The following is an 18,118-nucleotide window of genomic DNA, read 5'->3' on the forward strand; positions in this document are numbered from 1 at the left end:
TGACCATTGGAGGGCCAGTAAAACAGCGGTAAAATATGAAGGGGCTGGGCGAACAATGGTTTGGTGAGCGTTGGCTTGTATGTGTGTGAAACGTAACTGGCTGGTTGAAGAAGTTTGCCCTGGCCATTACTATTACCTAGGTAATCCACGCAGATGCACTAGCGCGAAATGGATCAAATTTTACCGAGGTAATCCATGGTAATCACAATCGCGGCATGTATTTAGTATAACCTAGGTAATCCAGGGACCAAAAGACAATGAGACGACCAAGAGACGTCGTCCACTCCAGAAGTTTTGAGGCTGGCCTCGTAAAATCCCTATGAACAGTGCTAGATATTTGTTCTCAAAAGTCCTTACCACAGTTGTTATAAACGTACTTGCGTAACTTTGTTTTTCTACGTTGCAAAAGACGGCAACGGCGTCACCCTGAACATGGCAAGTCGCACGTGGCTTGTTACAGTGATCAGTGTAAAGCACAGTCAGGTTGTTCATGTGAAGACAACTTGGAGCCTGGAGGGTCGCTAGGCAATATTTTGTGATTAGCTTGGCAAAAATGCCCGAGAAACATAGCAAATTGACTCTCAAGTGACTTGAGACGAAAGCTGGATGTATTTTTACCAGCATGAGACCAAGAGACAGAATGTCCAATGAAAACTTTCCAAGGAAATTCCAAGGAAACGGCCATGAGAAGCTGGGCTGGCGTGACAAGATTGGCCCTTCCTTATTAGCTGGCATAGAGATATCAGAGATCAGCTTGGGCCATCCAGAATTGCTTCAGATGCCGTCATGGCCCATGGGCATTGTGGGGTTCTCAGATGCCGTTATGGGCCTTCTGGTAACTGCATGGCAAAAAGAGACCCTCTGAGGTCAGTGAGGTCTTCTAAGACTGCGTGGGGCCTGGAGCCAGTGTGATGGTACAGCTCATTTTAACCCTCCCCTAGTTTTTCGCCTAAAAATCCCACAATCCGGAAGAAAATATCTCAAATTATAGTGACTAATTCTAAAATAAGTAAGAAAATATTTGCATGTGCTTTCTGCTAGAAGGTATAAATATCGATAAGGTTTCTTATCCCACTTACCTACCAGTTTAGCTAGGCATTCGCGGGGCCTAGTAAGAGGGACGTCTGCTAGACGTTTGGGTGTTCTCTGCGGCCCACTCCTACACCACGCTTCATAAGTTATGATGAATATAGATTTAACCCCTCATGGCCGAGACCCAGAAAGTGGGTAAGTTACCAAGAATACTTTACGGTAGTTACTACCTTCCGCGGATCTTCAGCCGTTGTTAGGAACACCTTAACTATGAATAGTTCATATTTGGCCTGCCGGGCTTTTGATCTAGACCAGACCTGCACTTCGCTCATTTTCAGGTCAGGTAAGGTCAGGTCAGGCCAGGTCACTTGCCTATGAAGTCATACCTGAACCCTGGCACGGTCCAAAAATGTCGCCATCACGCGGCGCTCTCAGTGCTAGGGATTAATTCACAGGAAGATGAGTCGGGTCGGAAGTTTACCAACTTTCGAGTCTCTTCAGCCTCGGATTTTCCGCGTGGGTCACTTCGGAGGTCAGGTCAGTAATGTGAGCTTCCAATTTTAACGCAATGGGGGAAATATAAAGTGTTTGTATAGCTCTGAAAATGATCTAGCTCTATCATAAGAGCATGGATCTTTGACTTCAGATGCTACATGCACGGCTTGATGCCTAATTTATTACTTTTGGACTTTGGACCCTTTTTAACAACTGAGGTCATTTGCCAGCTATTGCCTGGTCACAACATGACTTCATTTTGTCTGAATGCTAACAGTTATGACGCCAATCAGCTCTAGGACTTGTTGAATCGTTTCGCGCGCTTTGGAAGTGTCGCTTTTCTGCACATTATCAGTTCCCTATCGCTCGCTTACCAAAAACGCCATTGAAAACCGCCAACCTGTATTGTCTGACCACAACAAACGTGCAATGAATCTGGACACCTCGCCAGTATTTGTCTGACACACAAACTCCAAACGGCGACAACAGACGGCACGCCGAGGCAGGACGGTCGACAATACAAACGGACCCGAACACGCACACTGTCTCTAGAGACTTGGCCACAACATACCAACGATCAACAGTAATGCCAAGCAAGCGCCACGGCAGGGCAAATGTATGCGGTGAAAATGGGTCCAAGCGACCCCATCAAAATAAGTCTGCAACAGCGCCCCCCCCCCCATTTATACTGCCGTGAATGTGGTTAAAAAAAAAAAACAAGTTGTTCCCCAAATTGACAGGACACGGGCAAATGTCGCAATCATGCTGGCAAGATAAGAATACGAGTGTGCTCCAACGAAAGCGACTTACCATTGCATAACGCGCCCTTCAATTAAGTACAGGCTGCTGACAACGAAAAAAAAACAGTCGCACTATATGACATCCGTTGAGGACGAACCTTTTGTGTTTTACTGTCATAATGAAATGCCAAGAGATCGAGCCAATGATGTTTTAATGTCCGTTTCACACAGCCTGTCTTTGAAGCAGCTTCAATGAAACGTCTAACTAACTCTTATACTCCAGTTAGACACCATTGGAGTCTGTCGGAAGCACTCTTTGAATTAACTGTGTCATCTGGGAAGATACAAATTCATATGGCATATTGGTACTTTTGTTTTAGCCTCACAACTTTCACATCCTCTCTACACAGGATAAGTCAGCAGAATATGTTCAAGGGCACCATATATTAAATCAAGATTGTCGAATGGCAATAGAAGGTTTAAGACGATGCCCAACCTTTTTTGGCCTATCTTTTTTTTCCGCAGCACCTTTCCATTCTCAATTCTGACATTCCCACAACTGTGTATCTAAATGCATGCGATAGTGGCATCAGCCATATTGACCTATGAATAATCAACGTTGCCACCAAACGGTCACCAATTCCCCAAAAGTGTGACACCAAACACTGTCCAAACAAAACACGAAGACACGACACCACAAAACATCCAGGCCACCCAACACTACCGAGCCGAAAACAGCACTCGCGGTCCGATAACAAGTAAAAACATAGCTCCTACACCACTGCAGACAAAACAAAACAGAAGTGCAGCCAACAAAAAGCTACGCAAAACAGCTAGAGACTACAAACAGAACTCACATGCCCATCCTCACAGCCCAAGTGTGCATTCGTTCACGTAAATACACCGTCACCCAAAAATTTCCACAGACTCGCAAGCGCCTCTGTCTTCTTGGCCGCTATTGTAAAATATTTTTAAGTAACTAAAACAATTTCATACTTATGGGCCTTTAATTCGGCGTTGAACACCCCCTGCCGAGTTTCAATAGCCAGTCTGTAATGAGTAATGACCCTACAACATGCATACCACGTGGGCCTTACGTCGCTCCACCGACCTTACGTTGCTAATTGTGGCGCATTTTCGGGTGTTATGAGCGTGAGGCGAAGCACTGCAGCGGCGGGGCTGAGCCGCTGGCCGTCACTGCTTACGTACCAACTTACGCACGCGTACCGATTGGTTATGTAACACCACAGTGGCTGACGTGGGGAGGGGGGGAAGGGGTTAGTGGGGAAGGGGAGGGGAGCGAGGTGGGGGGGGGGGACCGAAACGGGGCTGGAGGGGAAGGGGAGGAGAGGTAGGAATGGGGGAGGGGGACGTACGAAACAGGACGGGGGGGGGGGGGGCGAACGAAACGCGACCCCGTTTATCAAGATTCTTAGCCGATAAAGGCATATCCGCGCAATGATACGAGGGGCGTTCAAAAAGTTCCCGGCCCAACCATGAAGGAGCTGGAATTTCGGCCTGTAACGCGGTGTGTTCAATGATGTGTTATTGGGATGTCCACTTACGTAGCCATTAACCAATCTGCCCTGTGATTGGTTCAGGCTGCTAATTAATCGTAACATAGTTTGCCATTCCCGGTCAGAATGGGCGACGCCCAGAAGAGAACAGTGATTTGGTTTATGTAGGGTAGACCGGGGCAAGTCGCCCCGCCGAGGTAAAACGCCTCACCGATGTTTCTCGGAACTGGCAGGGTTCTGGGGAAACATCATCTCTTCTATAAAACGTGCACTATATGATCATTATATAAGCAGACTGGAAAGATATTGTGATGACTCCTTGGGGGGATATAGCCAAAAATGTGTTTTTTGAGTGATTTTTATGTTTTGTTGTCAGATTATGAATCATGGCGTTCTTTTATGGTCCACATTAGGTTAACGACTTTTATGTATTTTGAACAACTATTGTCTAACGCTTATCATGCCGGGTTGGTTCGTGTTAAATTATGTCTTACTGGAGTGCAAGGCGTTGTTCTCTGACCGAACTACGTGATGGGGTAAAACGCCCCAGTAGGTCGCGGGGCAAAAAGCCCCTGGGGCGTTTTACCTCTTGTGTTGTTGGGGCTACCCACTTTCTAATGTTCGGTAGCTGGCAACCAGTAAGTTTCTATGCCTTTATGTGTATTTTTCTCAGCAACTGGATGGCAAAGGAAGTATTTTGTTAACATTTGCATTGCAATAATTTATTATTTGGTCTTATGAGGTAGGTGAAAAACCTGCTCATACAACAGTGTCATATGCTGAGCACCTGACAGGATGGAATGTGCTAACTTCAGTGCCGTGCCTCCAGAGGTCTAACGGACCTCTCACATAAGATTTAGCCAACTACCATGTTAAATCTTTAATCTAAGGTATGGGGCTACTTGCCCCAGGCCGTGGGGCGTTTTGCCCTGGGGTTGGGGCAAAATGCCCCATTTGCAGTTGCTTCACAAATCACTTCCTAGCTTGGAGTCCGATCATAAGTGAATCAATTTGAGGGGTGCAATTTAAAGTAAAATGTCCAAAGAACGCATTGAGCACAAATTTGGCCTTTCAGGTGATGTGGGACAAAATTTATGTAGCAAAACAAATTATCTGGGGCGTCTTGCCCCAGGCTACCCTATTGCAGAAAAAATGCATCATACGTTATTCACGAAAAGCTAGTGCCAACACATGTTGAGGTTTGTCTTTCTTACAGTAGCGTCAAAAAGTGGGCATCTCTGTTCAATTTTGGTCAACAGATCATTAATGGTCACCCCTGCAGTGGCCACCCACTAACAGCATTGACTCAAGAAAATATGAAAAATAAGCACTTCTTTGTGAAAAATGACAAATGTTCTGGTCTGGAACAACGCAGCAGAAGCGGAGGTGTCTATCAGGTTCCTTAAAACCATTCTTCGACAGCGTATTAATATGTTTAAGATCTCTGCAAGATGCATCCCCCGTTTGCTGACTCCAGAGGAAAGGCAAACTCGAAAGGAGGCGTAACGCGAAAAGTTTGGTCCCTATATCGAAGATCCAAAAGAGTTAATTGAACTGCTTGTTACCGTGGAGGGATTGTGGGTGTCACACGTTGACCCTAAGGGCGTGACCGGGTTGCACAAGTGGAAGCACACTGAGTAAAGGCCACCAAATGTGTGCGACGTGTTTAAGTCAGACGGCAAGGTGACAGTGGTTGCATTTTGGGATGCTGGCGGGGCTCTGCTCGTCAACTTTCTAAAACAGGGGCGCACAATTGATGATGAATACTACATACACCTCCCTTCGATAACAGTAGCGAGCAGCAGATATCAAGGAGAGACTAGTGAAGCTGACTTAAAGTGTGTGCCTGATCCAGGACCACGCACCAGCACACATGAGCAGGGTGACGATCAGCGAAGCAGTGAGCTGTGGCTTCGAGTTGTTGTCACAGCCACTTTTTTTCTCCGTACCTTGCACCCTCAGGTTGCCACCTCTTCCCCAACATAAGGAAATTGCTTAGCAGTGGCAACTTCGCTGACAGCAAGGAGACAAAAGCAGCCGTCTTGGACGTGCCAGATGCGTCCAAAACCCACTTGGCTATGGAGACCCAGGGGCCTCTCGCGAAGCGCTGCGCGAAATGTTTTTGTCTTAACGCTGGTTATTTGACTAAATGAGCATTTTTGGTCTAATAAGTCGACGTCGTATTTCTGCTCCTTCATGGTCGGGCCGAGAACTTTTTGAACGCCCCTCGTACCTACGAAGTCTATAAAAGATGCAAGGAACGTGGGAATGTTTGATCAAAGGACCACCAAATGCCCGTGACAATAATAAGTGTGTTGAATGAATTTGGTGGTAATAAGGATATGTCTGGCTATATCAGTAACACACGCCAAATGGTGTGACGGTAGTGAGTCGTCCAAAGTGTGCACTGTGAGATTTATGTGTCAGTGTCGATTAAGTGAGTGATACAGTGTCACCAGGGGCGAATTTGTAACCACAGTGTGTCAGCAATTGTGTCAGTGTCAGATATATCTCCCGCCCTAAGTATATCAGCACCGTGTCACTCTGTCGATGTTCACCGCCGTGTCAGTCGAGTGTCAGTATTTCACTGACTGACACCATGCGGCAGGTGTTTGTGCAGCACCGTCCCGCTATACACCCTCCCTGCCAGCAGGCCCGCGCAGAGGAGCGCCGCTATCATCTGCTTACAGCGGCGGTTGAACGTACCGACGGAGGCAGCGCTGCGGCGCAGGCCGAGCTCCACCCGCCAGAAGGCCACCGTGCCGAGCACAGCGAATATGACCAGGATCAGCAGCTGGTAGTAGAGCGGGATGTGGTTCGAGTAGAAGAAACAGATGGCGGCAGACAGCGACTGAGGGGGAGAACGGGGACGCGCGGTCAGAGAAAGTGTAACACGGGGGGGGGGGGGGGGCACAGCGATTGGAACTTACCTAGAAACACAATATGGCGACAGTGACAGTAGTTGGAATACACTATTCACATAAGGGTTGCAGAGGCTACAAAGCGCACGATGGGGGTTGTGGATCCATATGGAAGAGAGGACAACCGACAAACGTTCTCTCGGCGGCAGTGGATTAAGACAGCGTGGTTTGGACGGTTATCATCCACAGTCCATACTCATATCCACTCAATCGTGGGTATGGGTACCCTACCATACCATACCCACTTAATTACACACCCAATGGCGGGACATACAACATCCATCATACACCCATCACTAGATGCAGTGCTATCCCCCATCCTAAGAGCCCCCATACTCCCACCCACCCGTCCTCCCCATCTCGCCACCCGCAGCGACTCACCTGCATAAACTTGAACAGCGCGAATCCGGCCGAGCTCTGATTCCTGTACAGATCTCCAATGATGGAGTACACCTGAGTGTTGAAGCACGCGTCACCGAAGCCGAGCATGAAGCTGCAGAAGAGCGCCAGGTACTCGTTGCTGTCGATGAAGGCGGCGGCGTCTGTGTTGCCGAACACTGCGTCGTTCGGCAGGTTCAGGAATACCAGAAAGAAGGCCAGCACGTGACAGAGGAAGCCCAGCATCACGACGGGATCGCGGCCGTGCCGGGTGGTCGCCTTGCCGGCAATACCGAATGTGCCGCCACCTGTCGAGGTGGGACGGCGGGGTTAGCACATAGTGAACGCTAAGGAGAACAGCACGGGTCAGAAGTGAGACACAACGCGATGATAACATAGGGGTTTGTAGGGCTCATAAAATATCCTGACAAAGAGCGCAAACACCCTTGACAAACACAAAATTATTTACTGAAAGGCAACAATTCCAGCCTAAGATCTCTTCAATTTAACTGCACTCTCTATTTACTCAAAATCCCTCCAACTGACCCAGGATATCCGAAATACCCGAGCATCAATCACATTGACCTAAACAGTCTCTAACAGTCCTAAACTCTCTCTCCTAAACTAGCACAGAGTCCCTAGAGTCCGCAGAAACTACCCTAGAAGCTTTTCACGCTCCAGGAATCTCACGATGAACTACGATCTCCGCGACAGGCCACTAAATCACTATCTTCCTTACCAATGATCTCTCCGACTCCGGTGATCATTCCCGACATGCCGACCAGACCCTTGCTGTTGGGCAGACGTAGAGTGTTGCCCACACAGGTGCTGTATACGCCACTGAAGAAGGAGAGCTCGATTCCTGGTGGGCGGACACGAGAAACATAACGATTGCAGACCAAATGTTGATTGACAGGATATATTAAAAAGTTGCTAGACTTTCTCCAACTCCAGGAGACTTGTCCATACGAAATGTGGTGCAGTGTGAGGTACTCGAAAGCATGTATGAGTTTCATTTATGAGAAGAATCGAACACTTTTAATGAATCTGGACGCTCTGTTATGGTCAAGTCCTTGCCTTACAAGCATCTCTCGTCGCTCACCGTCCTCCCCTCTCTTAGAAGCGCCTTACCTGTGTAGAAGAATGTGACCGAGAGCAGCAGCATCTGGGGTGTCAGGAAGAGGTCGAAGGCGCCCTTCAGAGCACCCATCGGCGTCACCGGCACCTCGTTCGAGGCGGGCGTCTCACGTCGGTGGCCAGACTCGTCGAAACCGTACTTTGGCGCGCAGTTGAGCAGTGCAAGGATCAGCACACCTGAGGAGTCATGGGTGAAAAGATTATAAGGGCCATCACGCCATCAGGGGTATGCAAGCTAGTCCTGTGCCTGAACTCAGAGCAGATTACCGGTGTAATCCTACAGAGGTTTTACGCCTCAGCTGGTTTCGTGAAAACTAACAACAGCCCTGGAATCAAATTGACACGAATCGAATCTCCTATCAAATAACTGAAATGTCAGTATGTGCCAGTAACAGTCAGTATGTGCCTTCCACAAGCAGTTCAGTGTACGCAGGTAGTCGCTGATGAGCGCCCTCTGCGCCCGATACGCCACCTACCGACTCCGCAGACGACTGCCAGAACTATCAGCACCACTGTTCGCGTGTCCTTTGGGATGGTCGTGTCGTCGCGGAACATGAAGTACACGAACAGGTTCCCGAACAGCAGACTGCAACAGGACATTGGCGAGAGTCAATATGCGTCTCCAACAAATCAAAACAAAGACAGACACAACAAAAGAACACAGACACAGACACAACACAGACACAGACGCTTATTGAGGTGTTCCACTTCGGGTGGCTATTACTTAGTACCGCTCGTCATATACATAGTAAAAAATGGGGTTGGTCGTTATAATGTTTAACATGGAGCTCATGCCCCTTGGGCACAAAAGGGGCATCATGATGCCCAGCCTGGCGCCAGATGTTTCCGCTTAGTGAAAGGAACGTGTCATTTCATAGTCAAATGCTATGCGAGCAATAATGCCTCAACGGCCCTACATTGCTGATTGCTGAAGTCACGACACTGTTTCAGTTTCTCTAACCAGTAGGGATTACACATACGTTAGGCACCGACCTGCGCCCGATTTCACTCTTATGTCCTGTCTGGATATCCAAGTGGTCAAGTCCTTCCTCACCTGCACTGGAGCTGCGCCCAGAAGATGCCCGAGTTCCTGGACATGTTCTCCGGCTCGGACATGATGGTCAGGTAGTTTCCCTGTCCGGTCCAGATGACTGCGGCGCCCAGACCCACCAGGACGGACGCAATGTACAGCCACGCGTTCGACGGCCATAGGAACGACACGATGAAGTGGCTGTAACAGAACGAGGACGGTAAGGTCAGAAGGCAGCCGATGTAAGGGAAGACGACATGGTCAAGTGGCTGAGACAGAGCGAGGGGCAAGGCGGACACAGAGTTACAAAAGAAAACTGGAAACGATACGATGGAATGCGAAGGGGGGAGGGGCGGCTCGATAAACAAGATCACTTTACTATTAGGTCAAAATACTGTCGATGAAAGTGAACAAAGCGGGGAAAACACTAGACAAAATAAGGAACAGTACTGCATAGTTGATTTCAGGGAGCAAGGAAGCGATGTGGAAAGACTGTGCGAAAACTACTCAGGATCACACTCAGGATTACAAACGTTTATTTACGTTTATTACTTATAGTATGTAATGTAGGGGAGAGTGGGGCACATTCGTGCAAAAAATGGATAAACCCATATATCTGTTCTTTGGTTAGTGCAATGGCAAAATTGTTGATTGTAGTATGGAAAGGAACTATTGCAGATAGTTTTCCTCTTTAAAAGTTATCCTATAAAATTATTGCTTCCATTAGAAAAATGACTTTTATTAACTCTGAACATTTGCACGAAACTGCCCCACCTATGGGGCACATTCGTTCAAGAGATGGGGCACTTCCGTTCACCCGGCAAAATTCGAGAAATTACCGGGCATTACCAGAAATTTACCAAAGGAAATTGGCAGGGGGTCATTTCACTTGATTCCTTTCGACAAGAATGCATTGCACAACAAATGTAGAAAGAATGGGCTGGCCAACAAGAATGTGCCAACTGCCGGCCTCCGTGACCTCGCCAAGTTCGCGTGAATTGCTCGTCACGACGTCGCAAGCAGTCGAGACTGAGTCAGGCGAGCGTCATTAGAGAAACCTACTACAGATAAAGTCATAAATCGCAAAAACTAAAAAAAAAATATGCACGAATGTGCCCCCAGGCAGTGCGTACACGAACCTGCCCCACAACGTTATTAGTAATATATTTCAAAATTTCTTTTTGAAAAAATGACACTTTTTCAACAAACAAGTTTGCAGCAGTTCCGTGAATAGAGTGGGCTTCTTCACCCCCAATTTTGAAAAGCTGAACCACATTTCCGAGTCGGGATCACGAAAATGGATGATATGAGAAAAGTTTGGAAAGCTCACGAATATTACAAATTTGCGTTTTTATCAAGCATGACAGCAGGTACAGTGTTGTCTTCTACGGTGAACGAAGGGCGGCAATGATAGACATATTTCCATAATTTACCTTGAGCTCGTGCAGTCACTCGTGTTCCCATAAACTGCTGAAAACGAATGTGCCCCATGCACGAATGTGCCCCACTCTCCCCTATGTACGGATAAATTTACATCCTAATAACCAGCACCCACCTCATGTAAAGCAAGATAGCTTGTTGAACAGTAAAGCATAAACCCCCAAAACAAACAATTAAATTCAGAGCATCTCGAGCATGGAAGCTAGCGCTCATTCAACATTCAACAAGTTCAAGAGGTTACACAGGAAAAACGTGGGAGGGTTTTTAGTTCGCTTTAAATGATCAAGTGTGCCACTGTGAAATGAGGCTGACGGATAAAACTCCACTGCGTAACGTCATTACCGATCACGAGGTCTGCCGCGAAAACATTCCGACAAAACAAGTGTTCGCAAAATCACAACTGTAGAACTGATCACAACTGTAGAAATGCTGATGCGACGCGCAGTGAATGGTCAGGCTTTTTGCGCGGACTGCAAAACTTTTTAGGTGTGAGCGACACGTGGCAATTATCTCGCCTTTTGCTGAGTCTCAGCTCCGTTCCTTTCACAGTGAATGTCCTAAAAACTACCCTGATGAGTACAAAACATGTAGGTCACGGGTACATCACTTCTTGCGATCAACGCCCTGTAAAGATAGGCCGTACTTGTGCTACCGTCGGTTGCGCCGCCTCTCTTGCCGCTCCTAAAGCTGATAAGATGGCAGATGGCAGTGCTTCTTCCCCACTTGTGGGTGAGAGACGTTGAACCTGACGTCACCTATCCTAACCCACGAGATAGCTGGGATGAAAGGACCTATCAGGCAGGGCGCAGGTACGCAGTAACGACGGCAAGCTTCCACTTTATTTCGAAAGTTTTTAACGTTAGCCAGCGACGAGCAATGGAACTGACTAGCGATGATATGAGCAGGCCAAAGCCCAACAAAGCCGAAAAGGCGTCAACATGTTAGCTGATCAACATACTGACCATCCATCGCGGACCACCCACATCAATAAAGACAGGTCCAAAAGCGAAAAATGAATTCAATGCCGTACTATCGTCTTATTTTTGTGGAAACATGTAACAAATAATTCAAATGCATATTGCAAGTGGACTTTGTGTTCAGTATTGACTATGACTACCGATCCTTTTGCAATGGACCTTTACTTTGCTCACAGCTCATGTGCATGTGGAAATAAATACCTACGATAAAACGAGTTATAATGTGCCTGCGTCTTAGTCCGAAATCAAGCAAGTAACCTGACACACCTGCATTTGTTTCCCGCAAACAGAAGCATGAAGCGTCTGTCAAGATGATATTATCAATCAACTCTGCAGTGATCGATTTGTGATGGACAAACAACATGGCAAATTGAGTGGTGAGCACACTTGCCACACCAAGTTAGACAGGCAAGGAGTCTAGACATGCGATAGACCCGTAGGCGTACGCAGTACTCAGTCTAGACGAGTGATTAGTCAGGCGCCAATGAGACGATGAGACGACTTGATAAAGATTCGATGGTCTCCGGTAGCGATACAAGCTTTGAGACCAGAAACTCAACTTTATCCCCCTCCCCTTTCCCTAACGCTCAGCAAATACATATGTCTGTATTCCAATGGGGCTGGTGCTGGGTTAGGTATGACGGGACAATCAACGGTGCAGGCGGGCGAGAGGTCAAATGCAACTCGAATGCAACTCGAAGCTGCGGAGCGGGTCCCGGGGCGGCTTCAACGTCAGGTGGCAACCATCACAGCGTGACGTGGAAGTGATGAATCAAGACCATTTCGCGTCCCTTGCCCATTTACTCTACACAAACGTTCCTATCACTCTCCGTCACCGCTACCATCCTCACGATCATCACCGTCCCTTCATCATCACAATCATTATAAGAACAGCCATTACCCATAGGTTGCCCTGCCAAAGTCCTTGTAACCCAGCGGAACGTAGCGTATACTCGTACACTTTTGTAGCTCACAGACCGTCATTCAGAGTCCCATCTTCCCTGCCCAGCGCTACCGTGACCGGTCCCCTCGAGTCTCTCTCTCTCTCGCGAGGGCGGCGAGAACAGTTCGCTGACTGATACCGGGCCATTATCGGTCTGAGGAGTCGGAACTGCACTTGATGTGCCGAGATGGGCCCCACGACCGGCGCCAGCCTGCGTCCCGAGACGTGGTTTGTCGACCGGAGTCGAGTGAAACCGGGTACTACGTCCATTCGGGAACACAAGAAGGTCATACGCCTTATGGCAATGCAATGGGTGGAGTACCGGTAGGCAAAACATGCCCTCTGACTTCCCAAACCAGTGACTTCTGTGGAAATGGATACAGCGGGCGTTCAATGCGAATCTACGATAAATATAATAAAATAGCTACGTTATGTTCAATGTTCGTCGTGTTCAATTTCATACCAAATTAAGAAGAGCTGAATAACGGGAAAAAGGTTAATGTAAGAGTCGAGGAAAAGAAAATAGCTTTACGGACCCGAGCCTGATGCTAAAAACAGATTCAGATTTTCAGAACCAGCATGAGATGGTACTGGGTGCTGGTGTTGCCGCGAACAATGTCCCTACAACCGCGCAGTGTTACCAAAAACAACACAGACTAAAAACAGTCTGCTGACTGAGACAAACACTTGTGCTGTAAACACTAAAGAAATGCACTTACAGATGCTTCTACAAGGCTATTTGGATGCCATTTCCCTTGCTTAGATTGTCATTTGTACTGTGGTTGAGCTATCTCTCATTCTGTAACTGTCAAGTCTAATGTGTGCTTAGCCCCTTCAACATAAGCCAGCATATGAATCTGAAGCAAACATCGGTCAAGCTTAGGGTTACAGGGAAGGCGGATTCGTCGAGGCTCGCCCCTTGACAGGCCTCAGGTGTCAGTGAAGGGGTTGTCTGGTCATGCAAATTTAATGGTTTATTTTGATACCCAAGTTATAAATGGGTGCCGCAATAGGTCGATACCTCACACATGCCTTGCCGATCTCATAGGCCCACCTGATCTCATAGGAAGCTGCACCTAAGGCTAGTGGTATCGGCAGGAAGTTGGCTCTGACCTTACACGGCCTTCTCTTCATCAGCAGAAACGGTGAACCGAGGCCAGTTAATAGACTGAAATCACACCATAGCTCGCCTACGGCAAATGACAATGAAGTCACGAATCTATGCTAAAGCCTAAAACACATGACAAAATCATCTAGGTAATAAGCTGATCACAGGCATGTAGGATGTAGGTATGTACAGTTGACTACAGAATGATGTTCCACTCGTCAGAAGCTATCAGTTGACCGGAGCGCTAAGTTGTAAGCAATGGGTCCAAGCTATAATTTGTGAGCTCAGCCAGTGTGATGCGGCACAGCCTACCACTCCAGGCAAATAATGGTCTGTGAAGAGTGAAACATCATTCTGTAGTCAAATGTACGTCACTAGCGAGTGAGCCAGTTTCCTCCCTCTGGCAGCTGCGAGCATAGGCGACCCGTTCTGCTGACCGGCGCCGCCGGGCCAATATCAATTAGTGCGTCCGGCAGCACGGGCTGCCTCCCCGGAGAAATGATCGGCCCACCGGGCCGGTAATGTGACGGTCAGTGACGGACGATATAGCGAGTGACCGGGGGTGGGTGTGTCGACAAGGCTCTCTGGGTAGTGTAGGACGGTGCAAGGTGGTCATACGAAACACACGCCTTCCAGGTCCATTTGCAATATTGTTCTCACACACGATAAAAATGGACCTGATAAAAAAAGACCTGTCATTGTCTTGTGGCTCTCAGGCTGAATAAAATGAAACTCAACCTTCATTTTTCTGGAATGGTCTCACTTATGTAAAACGCCTTCCGAAAGAATGTTTGTGAATGCCTTGTGAAGTATAATACGAAGCAGACTAACCAGTAGACTGGTCGATGGACTACGTCTTTTTTATAACGGCGCGATGAGATACAACTAGTGTGCAGCGTGCAAGAGGTCAATCGTTTCGCCATAGGAGCTCAGTGATAACTGAGTTCCGTCCGTCGACCGGTCTCACCTCCCCCAACTGTGTGCCCCCGAATACCGCCTCTCATGGTCCAGCTCCCTTTCTCCGCGGTCACAGGAGTGTGTGGGGCGCTCGGGTTAGTAGCAACATGACACGAGTGAAAGTGCTCCTCTGTGGTCTGGACTGGTCAGGTAGGGTGCCAATATCGGAGGGGATGACGTCGTGTGGTGGTTAGCGGGCCGTTAGAGGAGACAGGGCGATAGAGAACACAAGTGCACTGTCCACTAAACATGGGAGAGGGATGGGTTCAGGTAGGATCACACAAATGCAATACGTTGCTACTTATATCCTGAAAGGATTTGCTAAGGTGGTATGTTGGTGCCTGAGAGAGACTACCCCTTCGGCACCTATATAGTGGTGCTGACGACTGATGACTGAGCATCAAATCATAACCTCCCAGCTGAATTACAGAACGAGGGCGTGCCATCGTTACATATTAAAGTAGGACGGGAGTGATGGTGAGCAAGCGATAAAGATGTGTCGCAATTTTATTGTCAGACTAAGGTGATTTATTTCAAAGCCCCTGCTAGAGATCAGGAGTTTCTCGTTACATCAGGGATGTGCTCAGAATCGGCTGCAAGAACTGATAGAATAAGCGGAGCTCCCTATCTATCAACAGATAAGCCTTGTACTTTTACACAGAGCATTTTTCAACGTTGCAATTTGGAGATCCTTATAAAAACCATGGCAAACTGCAATATTCTGAAAAAAACGAAAGACACCAGCGAAGAGATTATACGATGGCGCAGGAGCGCCACGAAAAAGACCGAAACAGAATCAATAATAATCCAACTGAGCCATAAACATTCCTCGGCGGGGGCCATTTCGCCATACGTGACTGCATGATAGCAAATATTTATGACATCGAACAACGCGGCCTGTGTACTTACTAACATCAGCCCGGGGTGTAGATCATCTACCCTTCTCCATCCCCACTTAACGGTCCTCCCATCCAGCTAACGGTCCCAGTGCAACAGCAATGGGTGTCGACACAGGGGTGACGCCCCTGTCAGCCTGGCCCCGGTCATTCGATACCAAGAGGCCTAACGAGCCAGATAAGTGGTCATCCTAGAGCCGCACCACGTCAGCTAGCCTATAGAGTGGATGAAAATGGTTCAGTGACAGTGCAGCACATACAGGATTTGTGGGTTTGCAGGGGCAGCACCGTCATATCATAGCAGTCTGCCAAAGCTCCCAAAGAAAGCTTGACACACCTTGACAATCTGCCAATAGCTCCGGACAACCCGTCACTGGTGCAATGCAACATCGGCTTATGATGACCTCGACCTGTCAATGTTGTTTACGGTTATCAAGACAGGGTTATAATACCTGTCCATTGGGGGGCTACGCTGTATTAGGAAATCAAAATCAGCACAGGACTCCCCCCTACTCAAGGAAGATTCTTCAGAAATCCATTAAGACCACTAAACGTTCCTATCATGAGGATTAGGACCATGTCATCAGATGATTGCACATGAGGGGAAGTGCGCAATGTTCAAAGGTCCTTGAGAGGCCTACCTATTGGCTCATGAGACAGATTGCAGTACAGTGCACTGTAGGGGCCAGATGGCGAAGGTCAGGTGATACCATGAGTACATATAAATGTGGGAGAAGGATGTTGGGGCCGGGAGGGAGAATATCACATGAATACGACTGATCGAAAAAGCGTTAAAACACAACACGCAGGATTTCTGAGCACGCGTCACTGGACGAATCATCAATTTGAGGATGGATTAGAAATGCACCTGACGACCTCAGTGTTGCGCAAACAATTACACAATCACCTTGACGGATTGACCACGGTGCAACCAACATGGCAGCATGCGGCGCAGTAACGTCATGGGGAAGAAAGAAATGCATTGACGTTGTTTGTTGTTTATAACGGAAAAGCACACTGCTCTGTTTAATCTTCACGAAGCCGGATAATGCTCTAATAATGACAAGTGAAGTCAGTGCAGGGAGACAGCAGACCATCAGAAAAAGTGTTCATTACCCCCAACAGATAACGCTGTAACTGGTGTTATTGGTTGATTGGTGGTGTTATTGGTCTCAGAGCTGTAAGTTGAAACTCAAACTTCGAATGCTCACTCAATGAGTTTTGATTTGAGTGACTCTGGTTTGAGTGACTAAAACCGAAACCTCGTCCCTGAAACTCCACATATGGTCAGATATCCAGTAATGAGGCTCATGAAAGCGCGTGGGCATTGTGTAAAACCGAACAATCCGGCGGTGGGGCGACGAAACAGACCAGTTCCAGACCACAATCTTCAGAATTTTACTGACGTCACGGTGGAATACTGTCGCCAAAAGCCGTCACCGTGCAACGAATAAAAATTGGCTTCTATGAGCGAAACGTGCCATGACGGGAGATTAGAAAGTAGTCATACGGCTCCTGCTGGTCTGGCTGTCTGGGCCAGAGGTATTCAGCTCATCGCCCACAGCTCGGCTGACAGGGGAAGGAGGGGTGAGGTCCCCAGTTCAGAGCACCAAACGAGCAATATCGCCCAACGTACCGTAACCGTTACCACCCTAATCACAAAGCAACCGGTAACATCCATAAATATAACAAGCACTTTTAACAGTATAAATGCTGTAAATAAATGCATCTCTTGTAAGCATTATACAAGTGGATATAGTTCATAAGAAATTATCCGTTTTTACGTTGCTATCACCGCAATGTTACTCCCAGCAAGCCCAACGACACTTCCGATTTATCCGTGACTGTGTTCCCGCCTCGGGCATCCATCCCTTCACCGGGTATTCTCCGACTAGCTGTCCTGGCAAGGTGCCCACTGGCCACCATGGCCCCCGTTTGATGCTGGCTGACTTGTAAAAACTAAAAAGGTGTGATCACACTGTCGCAAGGCTCCTGAGACATACATATTGCTCCTAGCATACTTTCCGTCTGTGTCATTGCATGCTAAATATTTATCGCTCTCTACTGAAGCGTGTGCTGGACAACATTGCGTAACAACTAGAATAATGAACGCAATAAAAACAAGCATTTGCCATGTCTCTCAGCATTTTGGCAATATGAGGATTCACTGACCCTTATGACTAAAAGCATGCCCAATCTACTGTTAGACGGTGATTCTTTGAAAGGTGTCGCAGCAGATTCCCTTCTGCGTCATTAGATAAGATTCGGTCATAAGCCGTAAATTCTGCGGGGAAGTATTTGAAATGAACAGATAGACATCCGCGAGTGTGTCCAATACGGAAACGTAATAGCCACGAGTCCCTATTTTAGACCTTTATACAGGAGTGTTGCACCCACCAAGATTGAGGACGAAACAGACACATAATCCCACAACTCTTTATAGCGTTTCGTTCGGGGACGTGACCCCTGTGGGGGTGTGTCTCGCACGTCACCTGGGGGCCCACCACCGCCACCGGATACCGATAACTACCCCACCCCCACCCCCAC

The 18,118-nt window shown here is 47.8% G+C and overlaps 1 protein-coding gene across 1 annotated transcript in view; it reads right to left on the reverse strand.

Annotated features, from left to right (window-relative positions):
- The window catches only part of LOC122379204 (UNC93-like protein MFSD11), a 47,164-nt gene that overhangs the window by 3,517 nt on the left and 25,529 nt on the right, over nucleotides 1-18,118 (reverse strand). Inside the window, exons 3-8 of the mRNA XM_043361205.1 lie at nucleotides 9,275-9,451; nucleotides 8,697-8,806; nucleotides 8,215-8,397; nucleotides 7,823-7,945; nucleotides 7,087-7,391; nucleotides 6,491-6,635 (exon numbers count right to left, since the gene is read on the reverse strand). Of these exons, the coding sequence (XP_043217140.1) occupies nucleotides 6,491-6,635; nucleotides 7,087-7,391; nucleotides 7,823-7,945; nucleotides 8,215-8,397; nucleotides 8,697-8,806; nucleotides 9,275-9,451 (1,043 nt within the window). The remainder of the gene's footprint in view (nucleotides 1-6,490; nucleotides 6,636-7,086; nucleotides 7,392-7,822; nucleotides 7,946-8,214; nucleotides 8,398-8,696; nucleotides 8,807-9,274; nucleotides 9,452-18,118) is intronic.

This window comes from Amphibalanus amphitrite, unplaced genomic scaffold (assembly GCF_019059575.1).
Source record: "Amphibalanus amphitrite isolate SeventyFive unplaced genomic scaffold, NRLGWU_Aamphi_draft 000007F_arrow, whole genome shotgun sequence".
Classification (NCBI taxonomy): domain Eukaryota; kingdom Metazoa; phylum Arthropoda; class Thecostraca; order Balanomorpha; family Balanidae; genus Amphibalanus; species Amphibalanus amphitrite.